We start from the raw sequence: 18,772 nt of genomic DNA on the forward strand, positions 1-18,772 counted from the left end.
TTACAACTGTTCGTTTAGTGACTGTTCAAATTTACAACAGTACTGAAAAGCCAGATTCACTTAACGACTGTGTTCCTAACTTAACAGCTGCAGTAATTCACTTAACAGCGGTGGCAGAAAAGGTCATAAAATGAGGCGAAACTCACTTAACAGCTTAGCAGCAGAAATTTTGGACTCAGTTGTGGTTGTAAGTTTACCTGTAATAAAATAAAAAATAATAGATTAAAAAAATAAAATGATCAAATAAAATAAATAATAAAGTAAAATATGGAATTGCTAAACACAGCAGTTGTTAAGTAACTCACGCCCGATTCTGTGAGCTTTTTTGCCACTGTTGTTCACCAAATCCCTCTTGTTGTTAAGTGAATCAGGCAGTCGTTAAGCAAATCTGGCTTCCCCCATAGACTTTGTGGGAAAGTCGCAAATGGGGCGTCACGTGTCCCCGGGACGCTGCAAATGGTGTGCCCATTGTGTTACTAATTGAACAACTGCAGGGATTCCCTTAACGACTGTGGCAAGAGAGGTCGCAAAATGGGGCAAAACTCACTTCGCAAACGTCCCGCTTGGCCAGAAAGGTTTTCAGCTCCATTGTGGTCCTAAGTCGAGGACTTCCTGAATGGCAGCCTGGCTCGCAGGATTTCTAGTTGACCGCGGGGTCTGTGCCTCGGTCTTCATTCCATTGTGTCCCTGTGTCAGTGTGTCTTTGTGTCTGTGTGATTGTGGGTCTGTGAGTCACAAACGCGACCCCCCCCCCAAGCGCGACCCCCCCCAAAGAGCCTCTGCCCCCTCTTTGTCTCTCCTTCCTCCCCCTCTAATGGGGCGGGGGGCTGAAAGGGGCGGGCGGGGGGCGAGGTCAAGGCGAAGGGAAGACGCCCCTTCCCGGGGTGGGGGAGACGTGTGAACGGGGCCAGCCCGCAGTCCCGGCAGAGGCAGACCCGGAGGAGCAGAGACCCCCACCCTCAACCCAACCCGGCCTGGGGGAAGTGGCGACCCCCGAGCAAGCCGCGACAAATAACTCCGGCAACTTCAAAGGCGCCGCTTTCTTCGGCTGCGAATTGGGGAGGGGGGGTCCGCCTTTTTCTTGCCTGGCCGGCCCGGGAGGGAGACGCTTCTGCGGGGTCTGCGGCGACCCCGGCCCGGAGCCTGCCTCTCCTTCTCTCTGCCGCCCACCCGCTCGCGAGGTCCCGAGGAAAGAGGGTCAGGAAAGAGGGTCTCCGGCGCCCTCCGCCCGGCTGATCGGCCGGGAAGACCCCCCTACCCCACCCCTCTCCCAACTCCGCCTCCGGATCGTGCCGACGAGATGAAAGTGACCCGGCGCTTCGTGCTGGCGCTGCAGCTGCTGGCCGCCAAGGTGGGCCGCTCCGGGCGGGGGTGGCTTTGGGGAAGGGGGGTCCCGGGAGGGGGAAAGACCCCCAGTCCAAGCATCGGATGGCCCCTCTTAAAGGGGGCGGTAAGCGAAAGGAGGTCCAGGCATGGGAGACGGGAGGCTGAAGGGTTTCCTTTGGGAGAAAGGAGCCTTCAGATCGCCGCGATGGATGAGGGGTCTGGCTGTTGGGGAGGATGGGAGTTTGGTCCTTTTGCAAACTGCCTGCAAATGGGGCCTTGGGGAGGGGTCTGTTTCCCGGGTACCCCATTCACACCATCCGCCGGAGGTATGTTCTGAGTGTGCCCCCTTTTCTGGGCTCCGCAGAACCGAGCAAAGCCTAACCGGGTCAAAGCCGGTCGTGTGAACGCTGCTCCCTCGCCAAAAAAGGGTGGGGGCTCCATGCGAGGAAGCTGGCATGGGTGGGGGAGAAGGGAGGGAGGGAGGAAAGAAGCAATGAAGGAGGAAGGAAGGAAAGAAGGAGGGATAGGAGGAGGAGAGGAAGGGAAGGAGGGAAGAAGGAAAAGGAGGGATAGGACAAGAAGTAAAAGCAAAGGAGGGAGAGGGAAAGGGGGAAAAGGAAGAGGAAGGAAGGGAGGAGAGGAAGGAGAAAAAAAAAGTAAGGGAGGAAAAGGAAAGGAGGAGAGGAGGAATTTTTAGGAGGGGAAAAATTGTGAAAAAAGGTTTTATTCCCGAGTCTCCTTTGGGCGTCTCCAATCCTTGCCTGATTTCCATTTGGACTCAGTTTGCCAGTCAGTGAAATGGGAAGATGCCCCACCCCCAAAGACTCTTGTGAGGCTGAATTTGCCTCAGGGATTTTCCAAAACCCTTGCAACCTTTGACACAACTCTGAAGTTGCTACACAGAGTTCACAAAACTACCATTGCAGGGGTTTCATTAAAGCTTAGTTTAAAGTTGAGATCCACCGTTGCAAAAAGAAAAAAAAATACAGCAAAATAGAGATTCCGCAAACCAGGGTGCAAATGAGACAGCACAAGCTTGGTTTTGCATTCACACAACATCCTTAACCCTATGAATAGTTTAAACTGCTTGCTAGTTTCACATAGTATCTTGAATGTGTGTGTGTGTGTGTGAGGGGGGGAATGGAGTTCCCCAACAGAGTCAATTAAATTACCCTCCCTCAAACTCCACTGCACCCTAAATTGTGTTCACCTGAACCCAGATTTGGCAGGGTAATGTCTGGATGCTTTGATTTTTATCTTCATGTGGTTTTGGATATTATGTGAAGGCAACAAGCAGGTTTGTTTGCCCTCACAACAAATGGATCAATAACAAAGGAAGGTAGGCATTTGAGAAGCCATGTCTGGCTTATTCTTCCGTTTGCATAAATATTTAAATAGAATTATAAATGTATTTGTTATTATTTATCTATTAAGAAAGTGTATATGGCCACCCAATTCACTCACGGTGACTCTGGGCTGCTTACAAAATTATAATGCTAGTGCAAAAAATAAAACCTCAGTGCAGAACTAAAACTCAAAGAGAAAAATAAAATCTCACTGCAAAAATTAAAACCCCAAGGCAAAAATAAAACATCATTCCAAAAATAAAATCCAAATAGAAAAATTAAAACTCAGTGCAAAAATAAAAACCCAATGCAAAAATTAACTCCCTAGTGCGAAGATAAATCCCCAATACAAAGCCAATTGTGGTTAACAGTAACACTACAATATCCAATGGTGCTTTGTAGAACATCATAAAATCAGCTTTGGGTGCTAAGGGACTTTTTCTCTTAAAAAGTGAACCAAAACAAAAGGGAATATATAGGCTGAAAAGGAAACACACAATAAATTTCATATATTTAATTTTTTTAAAAATGGGAAAGCATCCTTTTGACACACAATTAAATATTAATTATTTTGAAACAGAAGAAATAGCGTCTTATTTTGACAAAACGGAGGCAAAGACATGTGTGAATAGATACCAAGACCAGTTAAAAGGACAGGAATTGCAAAGAATTTTAAAAGTGACTTGCAAGGATTTTGGCCTAATGCAAAACATATTGTCAAGCAGCTCACAATATCTATTGTTCTCTTCCCATTAATTCCCACCCAGCTTCCTTGTCTAGCGCAGCCAATGAAAAATGATGAAAAAGGAGGATTAAAGTTCCCACTGATACTGGAAATGCAGATTGTAATGTTTTATCTAAGAGTCAGTTTTCTCAATCTTTAGACAAAATGCAGCTTAAAGTGGCTGACGTTAAACTACAGTAATTAAAATACTTCAGAAGGTTTCCATGTACAGGCAGTCCTTGACTTACGACCACAAATTAGGCCCCAAAATTTCTGTCGCTAAGCAAAACATTTGTTATGTGAGTTTTGTCCCATTTTATGGCCTTTCCTGACACAGTTGTTAAGTGACTCAATGCAGTTATTGAGTTAGTCGCACTGTTGTTAAATGAATCAGGCTTCCCCGTTGTCCAAAGGTCACAAAAGGGGATCACATGGCCCCAGGACACTGCAACCGTCATAAATATGAGTCAGTTGCCAAGCATCTGAATTTGGATCACCTGACTACGGGGGTACTGCAATGGTTGTAAGTGTGAAACACAGTCATAGCCACTTTTCTCAGTGCTGTCGTAACTTTGAATGGTCACTAAGTGAATGATTGTAAGTCAAGGACAGCTTGTATTGTAGAACTGAGGATGAACCAGAATAATATCACCCAAAACATTGCTGTGTTTATTTCGCTTTCTGTTTGAGTTTGTGCAATGACAGCAATAATAATAGTTTTTGTAACTACAAAAAATGTTGCGTTTTCAAAAAATAGGACTGGTTAAGTTTTACAGTTAATAGCACAGATTTGGTTTTTGGAGATTGGTTGCATGTATGAATTATTTGTCCTAAATTCTTTCTTCCTAAATCACATCTTTTCCTTAAAGGAATATTTGAAAAAGCACTTTTTGGAAATATCTAAAACAGTTTTTCTGAAACTTGGCCTCCCCACCCCGCCTTCCTTTTTTCAAGAAAAGATTTGACCAACTATTTGTCTGAGATGGTATAAAGACTCCTGTTTTGAGCAGGGGGTTGAACTAGATGACCTCCAGGGTCTCCAGTAGTCCTGGAGTTATGATCACAAGTGACCCTGAAATTTATGTTGCTAAGTTATAGTTATAGTTATAGTTTATTTGATTTATATACCGCCCTTCTCCTTGGTAGGGACTCAGGGCGGTTCACAGGGCATATATAAAAAGACAATACAAAAATTAAAAAAGGATTAAACCCATGCCCAATTAAAACAGTAATACAAATTTAAAAAACAATTAAAAACCCATAATCCCCCATCAGGCCAGACCAGCTATTTCAAACAGGTGGGTCTTCAGGCCCCGACGGAAAGTTCGGAGGTCTGGTGCCATCCGGAGCTCCACCGGCAGTTGATTCCATAATGCCGGAGCGCCCACAGAGAAGGCCCTCCCCCTGGGGGCCACCAGTCGGCATTCCCTGACTGGCGGCACCCTGAGGAGGCCCTCTCTGTGGGAACGCACAGGGCGGAGGGGAATCGATGCCGGCAGCAGGTGGTCCCTGAGGTATCCCGGTCCCATGCCATGTAGGGACTTAAAGATCGTAACCAACACCTTGAACCTCACCCGAAAGACAACTGGTAACCAATGCAGCTCGCGGAGCAAAGGTGTAACATGGGAGCACCGGGAAACTCCCAAGACAACTCTCGCGGCCGCATTCTGTACCAGTTGGAGCCTCCGAGTGGTCTTCAAGGGAAGCCCCATGTAGAGAGCATTACAGTAGTCAAGGCGAGAGGTCACGAGCGCATGAGTGACCGTACACAGGGCATCCCGGTTCAGATAGGGCCGCAACTGGCGCACCAGGCGAACCTGGGCGAAAGCCCCCCTAGTCACGGCCACTATATGATCTTCCAGGGTAAGCCGTGAATCTAGGAGGACTCCCAAGTTGCGAGCCCTATCCACGGGGGGTAAGAGCTCACCCCCCATAGGAGCAAGACAGCTAAGTGAGTTTTTCTAGTTTTGCAACCTTTCCTGCCACCATTAAGTGAATCTCTGCAGTTATTAAGTGTCACTGTCAAGGACCACCTGTATTTTCCATTTTTATGCGCTGCATTGTTGCATGTAGGGATTTCTGGCTTAGAGGAAACAGCAGGAGAATTTGGGGTGGGTTTGTGGGTCTGTGTGCACATATTTGTGTGTTGAAAATTGGAAGGAATCCAGGAGACGTGAGTTTCAGCTTTTCACGCCAAAATGCCGCAGGGAAAAACATTCTCCTCAATGAAAAGAGAGATTCTTCCTTGTCCCTTTCATAAATGAAAATCGTACGTATTCGTAAGGTTGGCGGAGAACCATACTCATTTTACCTGAAAGACAGACTCGTGAGGAATGGTTGAGCTTGTCTGTCAGAGAATTGGCTGGCTCGTGGATGGAGCACCACCAGGAAAGCTCGGACTATGAGCTGGGAAGTGATAACAAAACATTGACTGTATGGATTATTTATTGCCTAGGAAACCTGACCAATAGGAGATGGCGGCTTCAATTTTAAAGGTCCTAGACTAGCATTTTCCAACCTTAGTGATTTTAAGAGGGGAGGATTTCCGCTCCCAGAATCCCCCCAGCCGGCTTAAACTATGGACAGGTATGGAATTCTGGGAGATGGTCTCACCCATCTTAACATTGCCAAGTTTAGACAACACTGCTCTAAAAGGAGGCCAGGTCAAGTCAGAGAGGATAAATTGAGCCTCCACAATCAGGAGCAGTTTATCTCTGACTTGCTGCTGAAAGGCAATTCCACCAGACGCGGTGGCTCAGTGGGTTAGGAGGCTGAGTTTGTCGATCAGAAGGTCGGCAGTTTGGCGGGTCGAATCCCAAGTGCCGCGTAACAGAGTAAGCACCTGTTACTCATCCCAGCTTCTGCCAACCTAGCAGTTAGAAAGCGCGTGAAAAATGCGAGTAGAAAAATTGGGACCACTCCGGTGGGAAGGTAACAGCGTTCCGTGAGCCTTTGACGTCCAGTCATGCCGGCCACATGACCACGGAGACGTCCTCGGACAAGCGCTGGCTCTTCGGCTTTGAGACGGAGATGAGCACCGGCCCCTAGAGTCGGAAACGACTAGCACGCATGTGCGAGGGAACCTTTACCTTTACCTTATAGTCAGTACACCGGGAGAAATAGTTCACAGGTAGTCCTCAACGTACGACCACAACAGAGCCCAAAATTTCTGTTGCTAAGCGAGACTGTGAATTTTGCCACATTTTACGACCTTTCTCGTTCAGTGAATCTGGCTTCCCCCATTGACTTGGCTTGTCAGGAGGATCACGGGACCCTGAGGCACTGCAACCGTCATAACTACGAGGCAGTTGCCAAGTGTCTGGATTTTGATCACGTGACCACGGGGATGTTGCGATGGTCCTTAAGCATGACAAATGCTCTTTTTTCAGTGCCGTCGCAACTTTGAACGGTCACTAAACAAACCATTGTAAGTCGAGGACTGTATTTCAAGGCCAGGCCCTTCCCACAGGGCGATGAAACTCTCCAGAGGACACACGCACACACACCCCTCTTTCTCTCTCTATTTGGAATAAGGATGGGTGAGATCCTTTGGGGGGGGGGCTGGGTAACATGATCTGCTTTCCCCCTGGAGTGACAGGACAGGTTTTGGCTTAATTAGAAGTGGGGCTTGGATCTGGAGGGCTGGGGGGGGGGGAGGAGGGGAGCAGCCTGGTGGGTTTGGGGTGGGGGAAACAGGACCCTGGAAGGAACAGAGGGTGTTTTTGTTCCTTCGGCCCAGGGTGGGGTCCACAGACATTCCTGACTCCCAGCTGCAGGGCATCGCTCAGTGGCCTCCGCCCCAAGCAGATTCCTCCTCGCTGGACCAACGGTCGTGTTTTTCAGCAGGCCGGGGGGGGGGGGTTTCTGGTGCATTCCAAAGATTATTAAGAAAGACCCCCACAGGGTGGTGTCTGGGGATGTAGGAGCCCCTCACAACAGTGAATAATAATAATAAAAAATTCCGTGCTCTTTTCTGCAGAAAATGACTGCTGGTGTTTGGCTGTTCAAAAATTTTGGGGGACCCTCCCCACTCCATCTCTGCTTTTCAGAGAAGGCGGGGGGGGGCTTGCTGGTTCAGGAGGGTTCAAAGCGCATTTCCCCCCTCCCCCCAACTTTGCAATACCAGAAATTCCCTAGTCCCATCTGGGGACCATCTGGAAGGAAGAACTACAATGCCTATCATTCCCAATGTGGCTGGGCAACAATTGGGGGGGGGGGTGAAAGATGAATAGGTGTGGGTGGGTGTCTAGGATTTGCTGGGAAAAGAGATCCAGCTTGGTATAGAGGTGAATGCTGGGCTGCAAACCAGGAGACGGTGAGTTCTAGTCCCGCCTTAGGCATGAAAGCCAGCTGGGTGACTTTGGGCCAATCACCAGGAGACGGTGAGTTCTAGTCCCGCCTTGGGCCTGAAAGCCGGCTGGGTGACTTTGGGCCAATCACCAGGAGACTGGGAGTTCTAGTCCCGCCTTGGGCATGAAAGCCGGCTGGGTGAGTTTGGGCCAATCACCAGGAGACGGTGAGTTCTAGTCCCGCCTTGGGCCTGAAAGCCGGCTGGGTGACTTTGGGCCAATCACCAGGAGACGGTGAGTTCTAGTCCCGCCTTTGGCAAGAAAGCCGGCTGGGTGATCTTGGGCCAGTCCCTCTTTGTTATCCCAAACCACGTTACAGGATTGTTGTGGGGAATGGGAGATGTGAGTTCTAGTCCTACATCAGGCACCCAGCCTTACTCTTCTCTTCCTTTTTCCTTTTGTGCAGCTGTTTCTCTCTTTCCCACCTTGGTTGCTTTAAAACCCGTGGACTTCGGCTCCCAGGATTCCTCAGCCAGCCATGAATTCTGGGAGTTGAAGTCCATGCATCTGAAAAGCACCCTGTTCGGTTGTCTCTCCTTATCTGGGTTTCTAAGGGTTGGGAACAAGAGAAAAGGATCTCAAGAGATTGCAAAGCTACGGAGTTTGCAAACCCTGATTTTTAACTACTGGTTTGATTCTCTGGTTTCAGCTTCTGGCGCATCAAGGATGTGAAAATGGGCAGGTGGCTTCGTCAGGAGAGTGCTGCACCCTGTGTCCCCCGGGCTTTGGGGCACGTGTGCCCTGTGGTAGCACCAACACCGTGTGTGAACCCTGCCAAGAAAGTGAGTATCCAGTTCCTTGTAGGGGTGAACCCCAGTTTGGATCCTAAGTCATTCCAAACAGATATATAACAAATTCAGAGATGGATAATGGTAGATCAGTAGAGACTGGGAGATTGGGAGTTCTAGCCCTGCTTAAGAGTGAAAGCCGGCTGGGTGACTTCTGGCCAATCACCAGGAGACAGTGAATTCTAGTCCCGCCTTAGGAAAGAAAATCGCTGGGTGACTTTGGGCCAGTCATTCTCTCTTGGCCCAACCCACCTCACAGGGTTGTTGTGGGAAAAATTAGAGGAAGGATTATTGCCCCTTGTTATTTATAAAGATAATAAAGGCAGGATAGAAATAACTTTAACAATAAATTACAAATGGCTCAAGAATGTGCTAAATTTTTGCCCCGTTTGGAGGGGGGGAGGGCATTACCCCAGTTGGACCGTAGGTCACTCTCTTGAACGGTTCTTATGAACACAACTGGGAGTAAAACTTCCTTGGCTAAGCAAGGCAGTCTTGAGTAATTCGTGCCCAATTTTACAACCTTGTTTGCCATATTTGTTGTGCAAGTCACTGCAGTTGTTAAATGAATCACATGGTCGGTAAGTGAATCTGGCTTCCCCATTGATTCTGCTTGTCAGAAAGGTCATAAAAGACGATCCAGTGATCCCAGGACACTGGAACGAACCCACATAAATGATGCTGGTTGCCAAGTGCCTGAATTTTGATCGTGGGCCGTAAGTATGAGGATTGTCACGATTTACGACTGTCGTGGGCAGGTACCATTATGGTCATAGGTTGAGGACTACCTGTTGAATTCATTCCTTTTTTCTACTGTATCGCTGGCTGTGTTGTGTGTACGTACCTTAATGCAGCACATTGCTCATTCTCCCTAATTGTGCAAACTCAAAAGGTCCAGGAACCGATCGAGTGTTCGTCCCAAATCTGGACGATGACATCATGCACACTAGTGGTTTCCTCTTATCACAGGTGTGACGTTCTCCTCCACCACCAGCGCCACCGACCCGTGCTGGCCGTGTTCCACATGCCCGAGACACCTTCCCACCAGCGATTCCTGCACTGTGACCCATGACACGCTCTGCTCCGCCAGCTGTCCACGTGGACATTACCTCGCGCCGGGAAATGCGACCCAGCCTCAAGAGTCCTGCGTTCCTTGCCAAGTGTGCAAGGAAGGCTTTGGGGCGACCCAGGCGTGCAAGCCTGGCACTGACACCTCGTGCCAAAAGTGCGGTGAGGGTTATTACTCGGAGGTGAAGAGCCCGTACGAGCCGTGTCTGCTTTGCCGACGAGAATGCGGTCCAAATGAGGTCATGATCCAGCCTTGCACCCCGTTTTCTGACACCCTGTGCATGGGTAGGTTGGTCGATGTGCCGTGGGGAGAGCTGAACAGGGGAGGGTCAGAATTCAATGGGGGGTGGAGGACACTTGGCGCTTAGCGCTGATCTACTGGATTCTGTGGATCCATTCTGCCAAAGTGCGCAGCTACTTCCCGCAGCTGTACAGTCTTCTCGCTAAAGATTTGGGGGATCTGGTGTGGTCTACAAATAGTCCTCGATTTACAACAGTTCATTTAGTGACCAAAGTTACAATGGCAGTGAAAAAAGTGACTTAGGACCAGTTTTCACACTTACGACGGTTATGTGATCAAAATTCAGATGCTTGGCAACTGGCTCGTATTTATGACGGTCGTGGTGTGCCAGATCATGTCATCCCCTTTTGCGACCCACTGACAATTCACTTAACAACCGCGTGACTGTTATTAACAGCAGGGATTCACTTAACAACGGTGGTAAGAAAGGTGGTAAAATGGGGGCAAAACTCACTTAAACAAATGTCTCACTTAGCAACCAAAATTTTGGGCTTGATTGTGGTTGTAAGTCAAGGACTACCTATACAAGTGCGAGGACAGTTGTGTGACTCTTTGTAATGTAAGAAACATCCCAGACATGATTTAGGGGGTCACCATGGAGCCACACTCTAGGCAACACAGATGTTGTTAAGCCAGACAATTGTGCCTTAATCAACCAGATGTGAATTTGGTTGTCCTCGACTTATGATCACAATTAGAACCAGAATTTCCATTGTGGTTGTTAAGTGAGTCATGCCTGAATTTACAACCTTTTATGCCACGGTTGATAATCATCACTGCAGTCATTAAGTAAATCAGGTGGTCATTAAGTGAATCCAGTTCCTCCCACTGACTTGGCTTGTCAGAAAATGTCCCTGAAGGTCGCAAAGGGGGATCCCGGGATGCTGCAACTGTCCTAAATCTATGCCTGTTACCAAGTGCCCAAATTGGGGGTCATGTGATTGTGGGCATGCTGCAATGGTTATAATTTTTTATTTATTTTAATTTTAATTCCATTTATATCCCGCCCTTCTCCGAAGACTCAGGGCGGCTTACAAGATTAGCAGTCCCAGTGTGAGGACTGGTCATAAGTCAGTTTTTCCCATGTTGTTGCAATTTTGAATGGTCCTTAAACGAACTGATGCAAATCGAGAAGTATTTACAGATGCTTGTGTATTTATCAGTTTATAAGCAGATCTTTTTATTTATTTTCATGTGTTTTGGAGGGATTCTCCATGTGTCGCTGCCATAAACGCTCTGCTACTCTTGGCCCATAGAAGAGAATATTGGTAGCTCACGGTTCAACTTTGGGGGTCCCTGGTGCTCTCTGTGCTGGGGGGTTTCCTGACCCACCTAGGGAACATCATCTGTGCTGGAAGGGAGGAGGAGGAGGAGGAGGAGGAGGAGGAGGAGGAGGAGGAAGGACTGTGCGGTCCCTGGGGCTCTCTGAGCTGGGGGGTTTCCTGACCCACCTAGGGAACATCATTTGTGCTGGAAGGGAGGAGGAGGAGGAGGAGGAGGAGGAGGAGGAGGAGGAGGAGGAGGAGGAAGGACTATGGGGTCCCTGGTGCTCTCTGAGCTTGATTGTTTTCTTGCAGATGTTTCATGACCCAACTACATAACATCATCAGTGCTAGAAGGGAGGAGGAGGAGGAGGAGGGGGAGGAGGAGGAGGAGGAGGAGGAGGACTGTGGGGTCCCTGGTGCTCTCTCAGCTGGGTGGTTTCCTTGCAGACGTTTCAGAACCCAACTAGGGAACCTCATCAGTGGTAGAAGGGAGGAGGAGGAGGAGGAGGAGGAAGGACTGTGCGGTCCCTGGGGCTCTCTGAGCTGGGTGGTTTCCTTGCAGACGCCCAACTATGGAGCGTCATCAGTGCTAGAAGGGAGTGAGATTCTGTCTTATTTTTCTATACCAGTGGCTCACCCATCAGGTTACTCCTGACCTGCTTGCCTTGCTCTTCCTTGATCCCTCCCCCCCAAAAAAAAGGCTGTGTGCAACACACCCCAAACCCCAGTCGACCCAACCAAGTTCTACCCCTGGCAGCTTTTCCACTGGGAGACCGGCCTCCCCCAGCAGCGGAGACGTCAGAGTTCAGATCATCTTAAGCTTAAGTCCTTTCCTGACGTTTCTAGAGTCTGTCTGGGCTATTTTAGGGAGGATTTTCTGCTCTCTGTGCGCATCTGTGTGTCTGTGTGTGTGTGTCTGTTTGCCTGCCTGCTAGACTCCTGCAGTTGCTGGCATTCGTCATAATCTTCCTTTTGTTCCTGGCCCTTGTCCCTAATCCCCCTTGGCAGCCCCAAGGGAGGGGGGCTACGGGGGGGGAGGACTCCCCCATACACTGAGCCTGTAAGGGTGGGGCGGAGTGGTGAATCAACAGCAGTTGGATTGTCACAACCCCCTCTGCGCAATCACACCTCACACCCGTTTTGTCAGCTCTGCCCTGCCTCTCTCTTATGCTGGAGCTGTGGGCGCACAGCTGGGGGAGAGAAGGGCTGGGGGGGGGAAGATGTGGGGGGGTGGGAAGCAGGCTTAAGCCCTGAAAGAGTTTCCGTGTTTGCTTTGGGGGAGAGAGGCACAATGGGGCAAGTGTCTGTTTTCAGCCCTGCTAAAAGAAACCAGGATCAACCAGCGGAGAGAGAGAGAGAGAGAGTGAGCGAAAGAGGGAGAGAAAGAAGGAGGGAGGAACAGAAAGCGTGAAAGAGAAAGAGGCAAAGGGGAAGAGAGAAAAAGAGATGGGGGAGACAGAGAGAGGAAAAGAGGGAGAGAAAGAAAGAGGGACAGAGGAAGACCTAGAGAAAGAGAGAGGGAAAGAAAGAAGAGAGAAATAGAGGGAGGGAAAGAAACAGAGCGATGATGGGGGAGGGGAGAAAAATAGAAAAAGAAAAGAGAGAGGAAGAGAGAGGAAGGGAGAGAAAGAATGAGAAAGGAAGAGAAAAGGAGCTAGAGAGAGAAAGAGAGAAAGAAATAGAGAGAAAGCAAAGGAGATAAATAGAGAAAAACAGAAAGAAAGAGACAGAGAGAGACAAAGAGAGAGAGATGCTGCAATTCTGCAATCCGAGCATCGAATTTTTCCCCACATTTAAATTGCACCCCACCCCAGTGCAAACACACACACAAAAATCTGATCTATCTTTCTTTCTTTCTTTCTTTCTTTCTTTCTTTCTTTCTTTCTTTCTTTCTTTCTTTCTTTCTTTCTTTCTTTCTTTCTTTCTTTCTTTCTTTCTTTCTTTCTTTCTTTCTTTCTTTCTTTCTTTCTTTCTTTCTTTCTTTCTTTCTTTCTTTCTTTCTTTTTTTTTTTTTAAAAAAAGAACCCTAAACCTTTCACCAGCTTTTGTGCTTTGAAGGCTGGGTGGAATTGGGTGTGTTTTCCAGAGTGGGGAGGTGGGTTTTATTCCAACAATCCTGCAAGCAGAAAGCTAGCATAGCAAGGGAGAGGCTGGGTTAGTGTGGTGTGCGGGGAAGTAGGCAGTCTGGGGTCAAAAAAAAAAAGTCACAAAATAAGGCCAAAGTTGCAGCTGGATTACACATGCCTATAATATGCCTATAATAAACAGGGACGCGGTGGCTCAGTGGGTTAGGACGCTGAGCTTGTCGATCAGAAGGTCGGCAGTTTGGCGGGTCGAATCCCGAGTGCCGCGTAGCAGAGTGAGCGCCCGTTACTCGTCCCAGCTTCTGCCAACCTAGCAGTTCGAAAGCACGTAAAAATGCAAGTAGGAAAATAGGGACCGCTCCGGTGGGAAGGTAACAGCGTTCCGTGCGCCTTTGGCGTCTAGTCATGCCGGCCACATGACCACGGAGACGTCCTCGGACAAGCGTTGGCTCTTCGGCTTTGAAACGGAGATGAGCACCGGCCCCTAGAGTCGGAAACGACTAGCACACACGTGCAGGGGAACCTTTTTACCTTATAATAAACAGGCCAAGCTTAGAGCTGAGCTTCATGGCCACCATCTTGACTTTTTTGACCATATTGGGCAATATTCGGAGGGAAGTTTTGCTTTCCTCTTTGTGTCCTAGCTTGAAAATATTCTCTTGCTCTGCAGAAGCCACATTTTACCGCTTATTCCCATTTTAACACGGCCAGGAGCAGGGTGAGATGATCAGACACAGGTACTCATGTAGTCCTTGACTTACAACCACAACGGAGCCCAAATTTTCCCTTGGTAAGCGAGACAGTCGTTTAAGTGAGTTCTCCCTCATTTATTGACCTTTCTTTCCACCGTTGTTAAGGGAATCGCTACAGTTGTTAAGTTACTCGCACACTCGCTAAGCGAATCTGGTTTCCCCACTGGCTTTGCTTGTCGGAAGATCGCCAAAGGGGATCATGTGACACAGAGAGAGAAACAGACTGACAGACAGACACACATAGACAGACAGACACCTTGGGACGCTAGAGCCGTCATAAATATGAGTCGCCCATTTTTGGTCACATGACCAGGGGGATGCTGGGATGGTCGTAAGTGTGAAAAACTGTCCTAAATCACATTTATTTCAGTGCCATTGCAACTTTGAATGGTCACTAAATGAATGGTTGTAAGTAGAGGACAACCCCGAAAATTATTTCTGCAAACTCAGAAGGCCAAAATAGAAAGAGAAGATTGAACGCTGGTTTGCAAAAAGAAGACTCTAGCAAGAGAGAAGGAAGATAAAACACTAGGAATTCATCATTTTTCCTGTTTCTCCCCCCCTATCCCTACACACACACACACACATCCCTCCTGCACATCTGGCACACATGTGTCTCCGCACAGAGACGCCAGCAAGTCCCTGGCTGCGATCGAAGCCCCCAAAGCTTCAGGAAGGCGATTTGCAGCCAGCCGGGAAGGAGATTTCGGCACTGCCCGGACTGCAGAATCCCCTCACTGCCCCAATGCATGCAGGGACCAGATTCCGTAGACCTAGGCACTCATTTAACAGAATCAACGAGTTGGAAGGGACCTTGGGGGTCATCTAGTCCAACCCCCTGCTCAGGCAGGAATCACTTTCCTCCTCCTCCTAACAAGATTTGGAAGGGATCTTTGAGGTCATCTAGTCCAACCCCCTGCTCAGACAAACGGCTGTCCAGTCTCTTCTTAAAAACTTCAAGTATTGGAGCATTCCCAACTTCTCAAGGCAGGCTGTTCAATTTCTCCAACTTGCCTTGCGTTGAACCCATAATGGCTGTCCTGTTTTTAAGTTTTGCAATTTTGCAGGATTTTAGGAGTTGTTTTGCTGGCACCCTGCTGGGTGGGTGGTCTTCTAGAGCCCCGCTGAGAGCAGGGTAATAAGGTAGTCCTCAACCTACAACCATTCATTTAGCGACCATTCAAAGTTACAACGGCACTGAAAAAAGTGACTTTCACACTTATGACCGTTACAGCATCCCCAAGGTCATGTGATCAACATTCAGACACTTGGCAACTGACTCGTATTTATGACGAGTAAAAAGATTCACTTAACAACCGGGGCAAGGAAGGTCATAAAGTGGGGCAAAGCCCACTTAACAATTGTCTCGCTCAGCTATGGAAATTTGAGGCTCTGTTGTAGTCATAAGTCGAGGACTAAATGTAGTTGGGGGGGATTGTGTCTGCAAAAGTAATTGGGGGGAGGGGGCTGTTGTTATTTTTTTCTTTTTGAGATGACACACACACTCACACAAATACACACAAACCGCTGGGAAGCCCCACCTGTTTCCTAGGTATTGGGGTTTGCCTTCCCCCCCTTCGTTTTAATTTTCCGATTCATTTTAATTTTAGAAAAAGAGCTGCAGATCCTGAAACGGCCTAAAGGGGCACCCCGGAAGGACCATCCGAGGAGGACGGCGCCCCTAGAGGCGGAAGGCAGCGATTCTCCCAACTCGTCTTCCAAGTTCGCGCCCTCCCTCGTGGACCATCATCCCAACAGCATTATCCCTGTCTACTGCTCCATCCTGGCCGCTGTGGTGGTGGGACTCCTCGCCTACGTGGGCTTCAAATGGTAAGCCTCTGTGGTGAGGAGGGGTCTCCAGGACGGGGACCCCCTATCCTGCAGAGACCTATCTGGCTTTCTTCAAATTCCCTGCAGGAAGAAATCTAGAAATATAGCATCCCTCTTTCCCTGAGAAGCTACATTCCTCCTTGCGGGGAAATGAGAACCTTGGCCCAACCTCACCCCCTCACATCTTTGCTAGAGCTAGAATTAAGCCACCGAGAGTCCTCGACTTATGACCACACGGGAGCCCAAAATTTCTGTTGCTGAGCAAAACATTTGTTACGTGAGTTTTGCCCCCATTTTAGTCTTTCTCACCACAGCAATTATTGAGTGAATTGCTGCAGTTGTTCAGTTCGCAACACGGTCGTTAAGTGAATCTGGCTTCCTGCTTGTCAGAAGGTCGCAAAAGGGGATCACGTGACCCCAGGACGCTGTGACCATCGTAAATACACGTCAGTGGCTGAGCTGTCTGAATTCTGATCACGTGACCACGGGGGATGCTGCGGCGGTCGTAAGTGTGAAAAATGGTCATAAGTCACTTTTTTCATTGCTGTGGTAACTTTGAATGGTCACTAAATGAACTGTCGCAAGTTAAGGCCTGCCTGCAATATAACGATGCCTCAACCTCTCACTTCAAGATGGGTAGACTTCAATTCCCAGAATTCCCCAGCTGGTTTGAGAAACAAGTCCTGTGACAGTTCATTTACAACGGTGTTGAAAAAACAGAACTTAGGACCTGTCCTCCGAGTTATGGCTGTCACAATTTGGGCCTTTGGCAACGGGCTCACATTTATGACCGTTTGCCCTGTCCTGGGGTCACGTGATCACCACATGCAATCAAAGGCTTGGCCACTGACTCCTATTACGACGGAGGCAGTGTCCTGGGGTCACGCGATCCCCTTTTGTGACCATCTGATTGGGCCCCACCCCCCCAGCCCTTCTTCCCCACTCATCTGCCTTCTACTCGCTGCTTCGTTCCTCTTTTCCACCCATCCGGCCATCTGTCTGGAGATGTCAGTAAGAGAGGCTCTCTCTTTTTTTTGCACTGCAAACAAAAAGCAGCCTCCCAGTTAGAATTTTTTAAAAGTTTGCAGGCCGCCAGCTGCAAGATCTGGCTGCTGTGAATTGGTGTGTGTGTGGGGGGGTGGGGGGGTGGAGGCTGGCCAGGGCCCTCTTGAAAGGGGGAATAGAGGGAGGGTCTTGGGTCAGGCCCCCCACTTAACCATCTCCTCCCGCTCTGATGCAGCTGGACGACATGCAAGCAGAAGCAGCAGCTGGCCAAAGCCCGGATGGGGGAGCTGGTCTCGTGCCCCCCCGATGGCGAGAAACTCCACGGAGACAGCGGGGTCTTCCTCGACACCCACAGTCTGCAGGAGCAGCACCCCTCGAACAAGGGTGAGGTTGCTCGAGAGACCCCTCTCCCCCCAACCCACCCCCACACAGACAAATTAGGGGAACGCTCTCAAGTTGCATCTTGAGAACCACGCAGGACCTTGAAGGGGATCTGTTCTGCGGGAACTACCGTTCCCTGAGCTGCTAGTCCTCATGGAGGAGAGGTTTTTACTACGGGTAAATGGCGTGGAGTTGACTTTTTGGCCTCCCTGTTCAGGTGTTGCTCAGGCTGCCGGGATCCAACCCATTCTTCGAGGGAAAAAGAAATGAAATGGGAGGGAGGGGGGGGAGGCAAGGAAAGGAAGGGAAAGAGAAGAAGGAAGGAAGGAAGGTGAATAAGGAAAGAAAAAGGAAAGGAGAAAGGGGGAAGGAGGAAATGGAAAGCAAGAGCAAGGAAGGAAAATGGGAAGAAAGAAAAACGAAGGAAGGGAGAAAAGGAAGAAGGAAGAAAGGAAGAAAGGAAGGCAGAAGGGGGAAAAAGGAAGAAGAAATGGAAAGAAAGGAAGGAAAAAGGGGAAGACGGACAGAGAAAGAAAGAGGGAAAGAGGAAGGAAGGAGGGAAGGAAGAAAAAAGGAGGGAAGGAAAGCGCCACTCCATCAATCTGAATCAATTTCCTCTCCTTCTTCTCTTCCGGCCCCCACAAAAGGAGGAAGCAGAGCCGACCCCCGCCTGTACAGCAGCCTCCCCCACCCTCGGCAGGAGGAAGTAGAGCGGATGCTGGAAGCGCCCACCCCGCAAGGCAAAGACTGGCGCAGTCTGGCCCAGCGCTTGGGCTACGCGGACGAAACCATCCAGACCATTGGCTGGGGGGAGGCCCCTGCCCACACGCTGCTCTCCGATTGGTCGGCCCAAGAGGGGGCCACGCTGGAGGCCCTGGGAGAGGCCCTGTCTGCCCTCGAGCGGGGGGACGTGGTGGACCGCCTGAACGCACCCCTCGAGGTTAGCTCAGTGGTGTGAGGACTCTGCCCCCCCCTCAGTTGCTGCCGCCCCCCCCCTCTCCCCGCCCCCCACCGACCTCCAACAGTTATTTTTCTCACTGTGGGTTTTTCCTTTAAAAAAAAGATAATAATAAGGTTTTTAACCAACAGGACAGTTGAGAGGGATGAGGACACTTTGGATAGCGTAATAGGGCTTTGCTTTTTTTTTGGGGGGGGGGGTTGGAAGAAAAAAGGAAAATTTGGACAAACCATCAAGGAGGCCTGGATGGGAATTATTACCAGCAGAAGCTTAACAGGAGGAAGCAAAAAACACCGTCGTTCCTCCAGGCATGTTCCTTCTCTAGAATAGTATTTTGGATTTCCTGGTGGTGCCCTATCCACACCGATTTAGTTTTTGCAATTACGTCCTTCCGTTAAGTCACCCTACGTCTCTCTCTCTCTTTTTTTTCCTCTCCCAATCTCCCATTTTCTTTCATTCTCTCCCTTTCCCTTTTTTCTACCTGTTCTTTCTCTCATTCTTTCTTTCTCATTCTGTCTCCTTCCTTTTTCTTTCATTCATCCTTTCTCCCATCCTTTCTCATTCTCTCTGCCATTCTCTTCTCTTTCACTCGTTT

At 49.1% G+C, this 18,772-nt stretch overlaps 1 protein-coding gene across 1 annotated transcript; it reads left to right on the forward strand.

Moving 5' to 3' along the window:
* Positions 1–1,300: 1,300 nt before the first annotated feature.
* Positions 1,301–18,177, forward strand: LOC308677926 (tumor necrosis factor receptor superfamily member 16-like; the record flags this gene model as incomplete). The annotated part of the gene is made up of 6 exons (XM_081344634.1): positions 1,301–1,351; positions 8,395–8,527; positions 9,503–9,886; positions 15,614–15,833; positions 17,074–17,222; positions 17,870–18,177. 6 exons carry the CDS (start codon positions 1,301–1,303, stop codon positions 18,175–18,177), a joined length of 1,245 nt encoding a protein of 414 aa, XP_081200760.1.
* Between the last annotated feature and the right edge of the window lie 595 nt (positions 18,178–18,772).

Source organism: Vipera berus (genome assembly GCF_964194415.1).
Source record: "Vipera berus genome assembly, chromosome: Z".
Taxonomy (NCBI): domain Eukaryota; kingdom Metazoa; phylum Chordata; class Lepidosauria; order Squamata; family Viperidae; genus Vipera; species Vipera berus.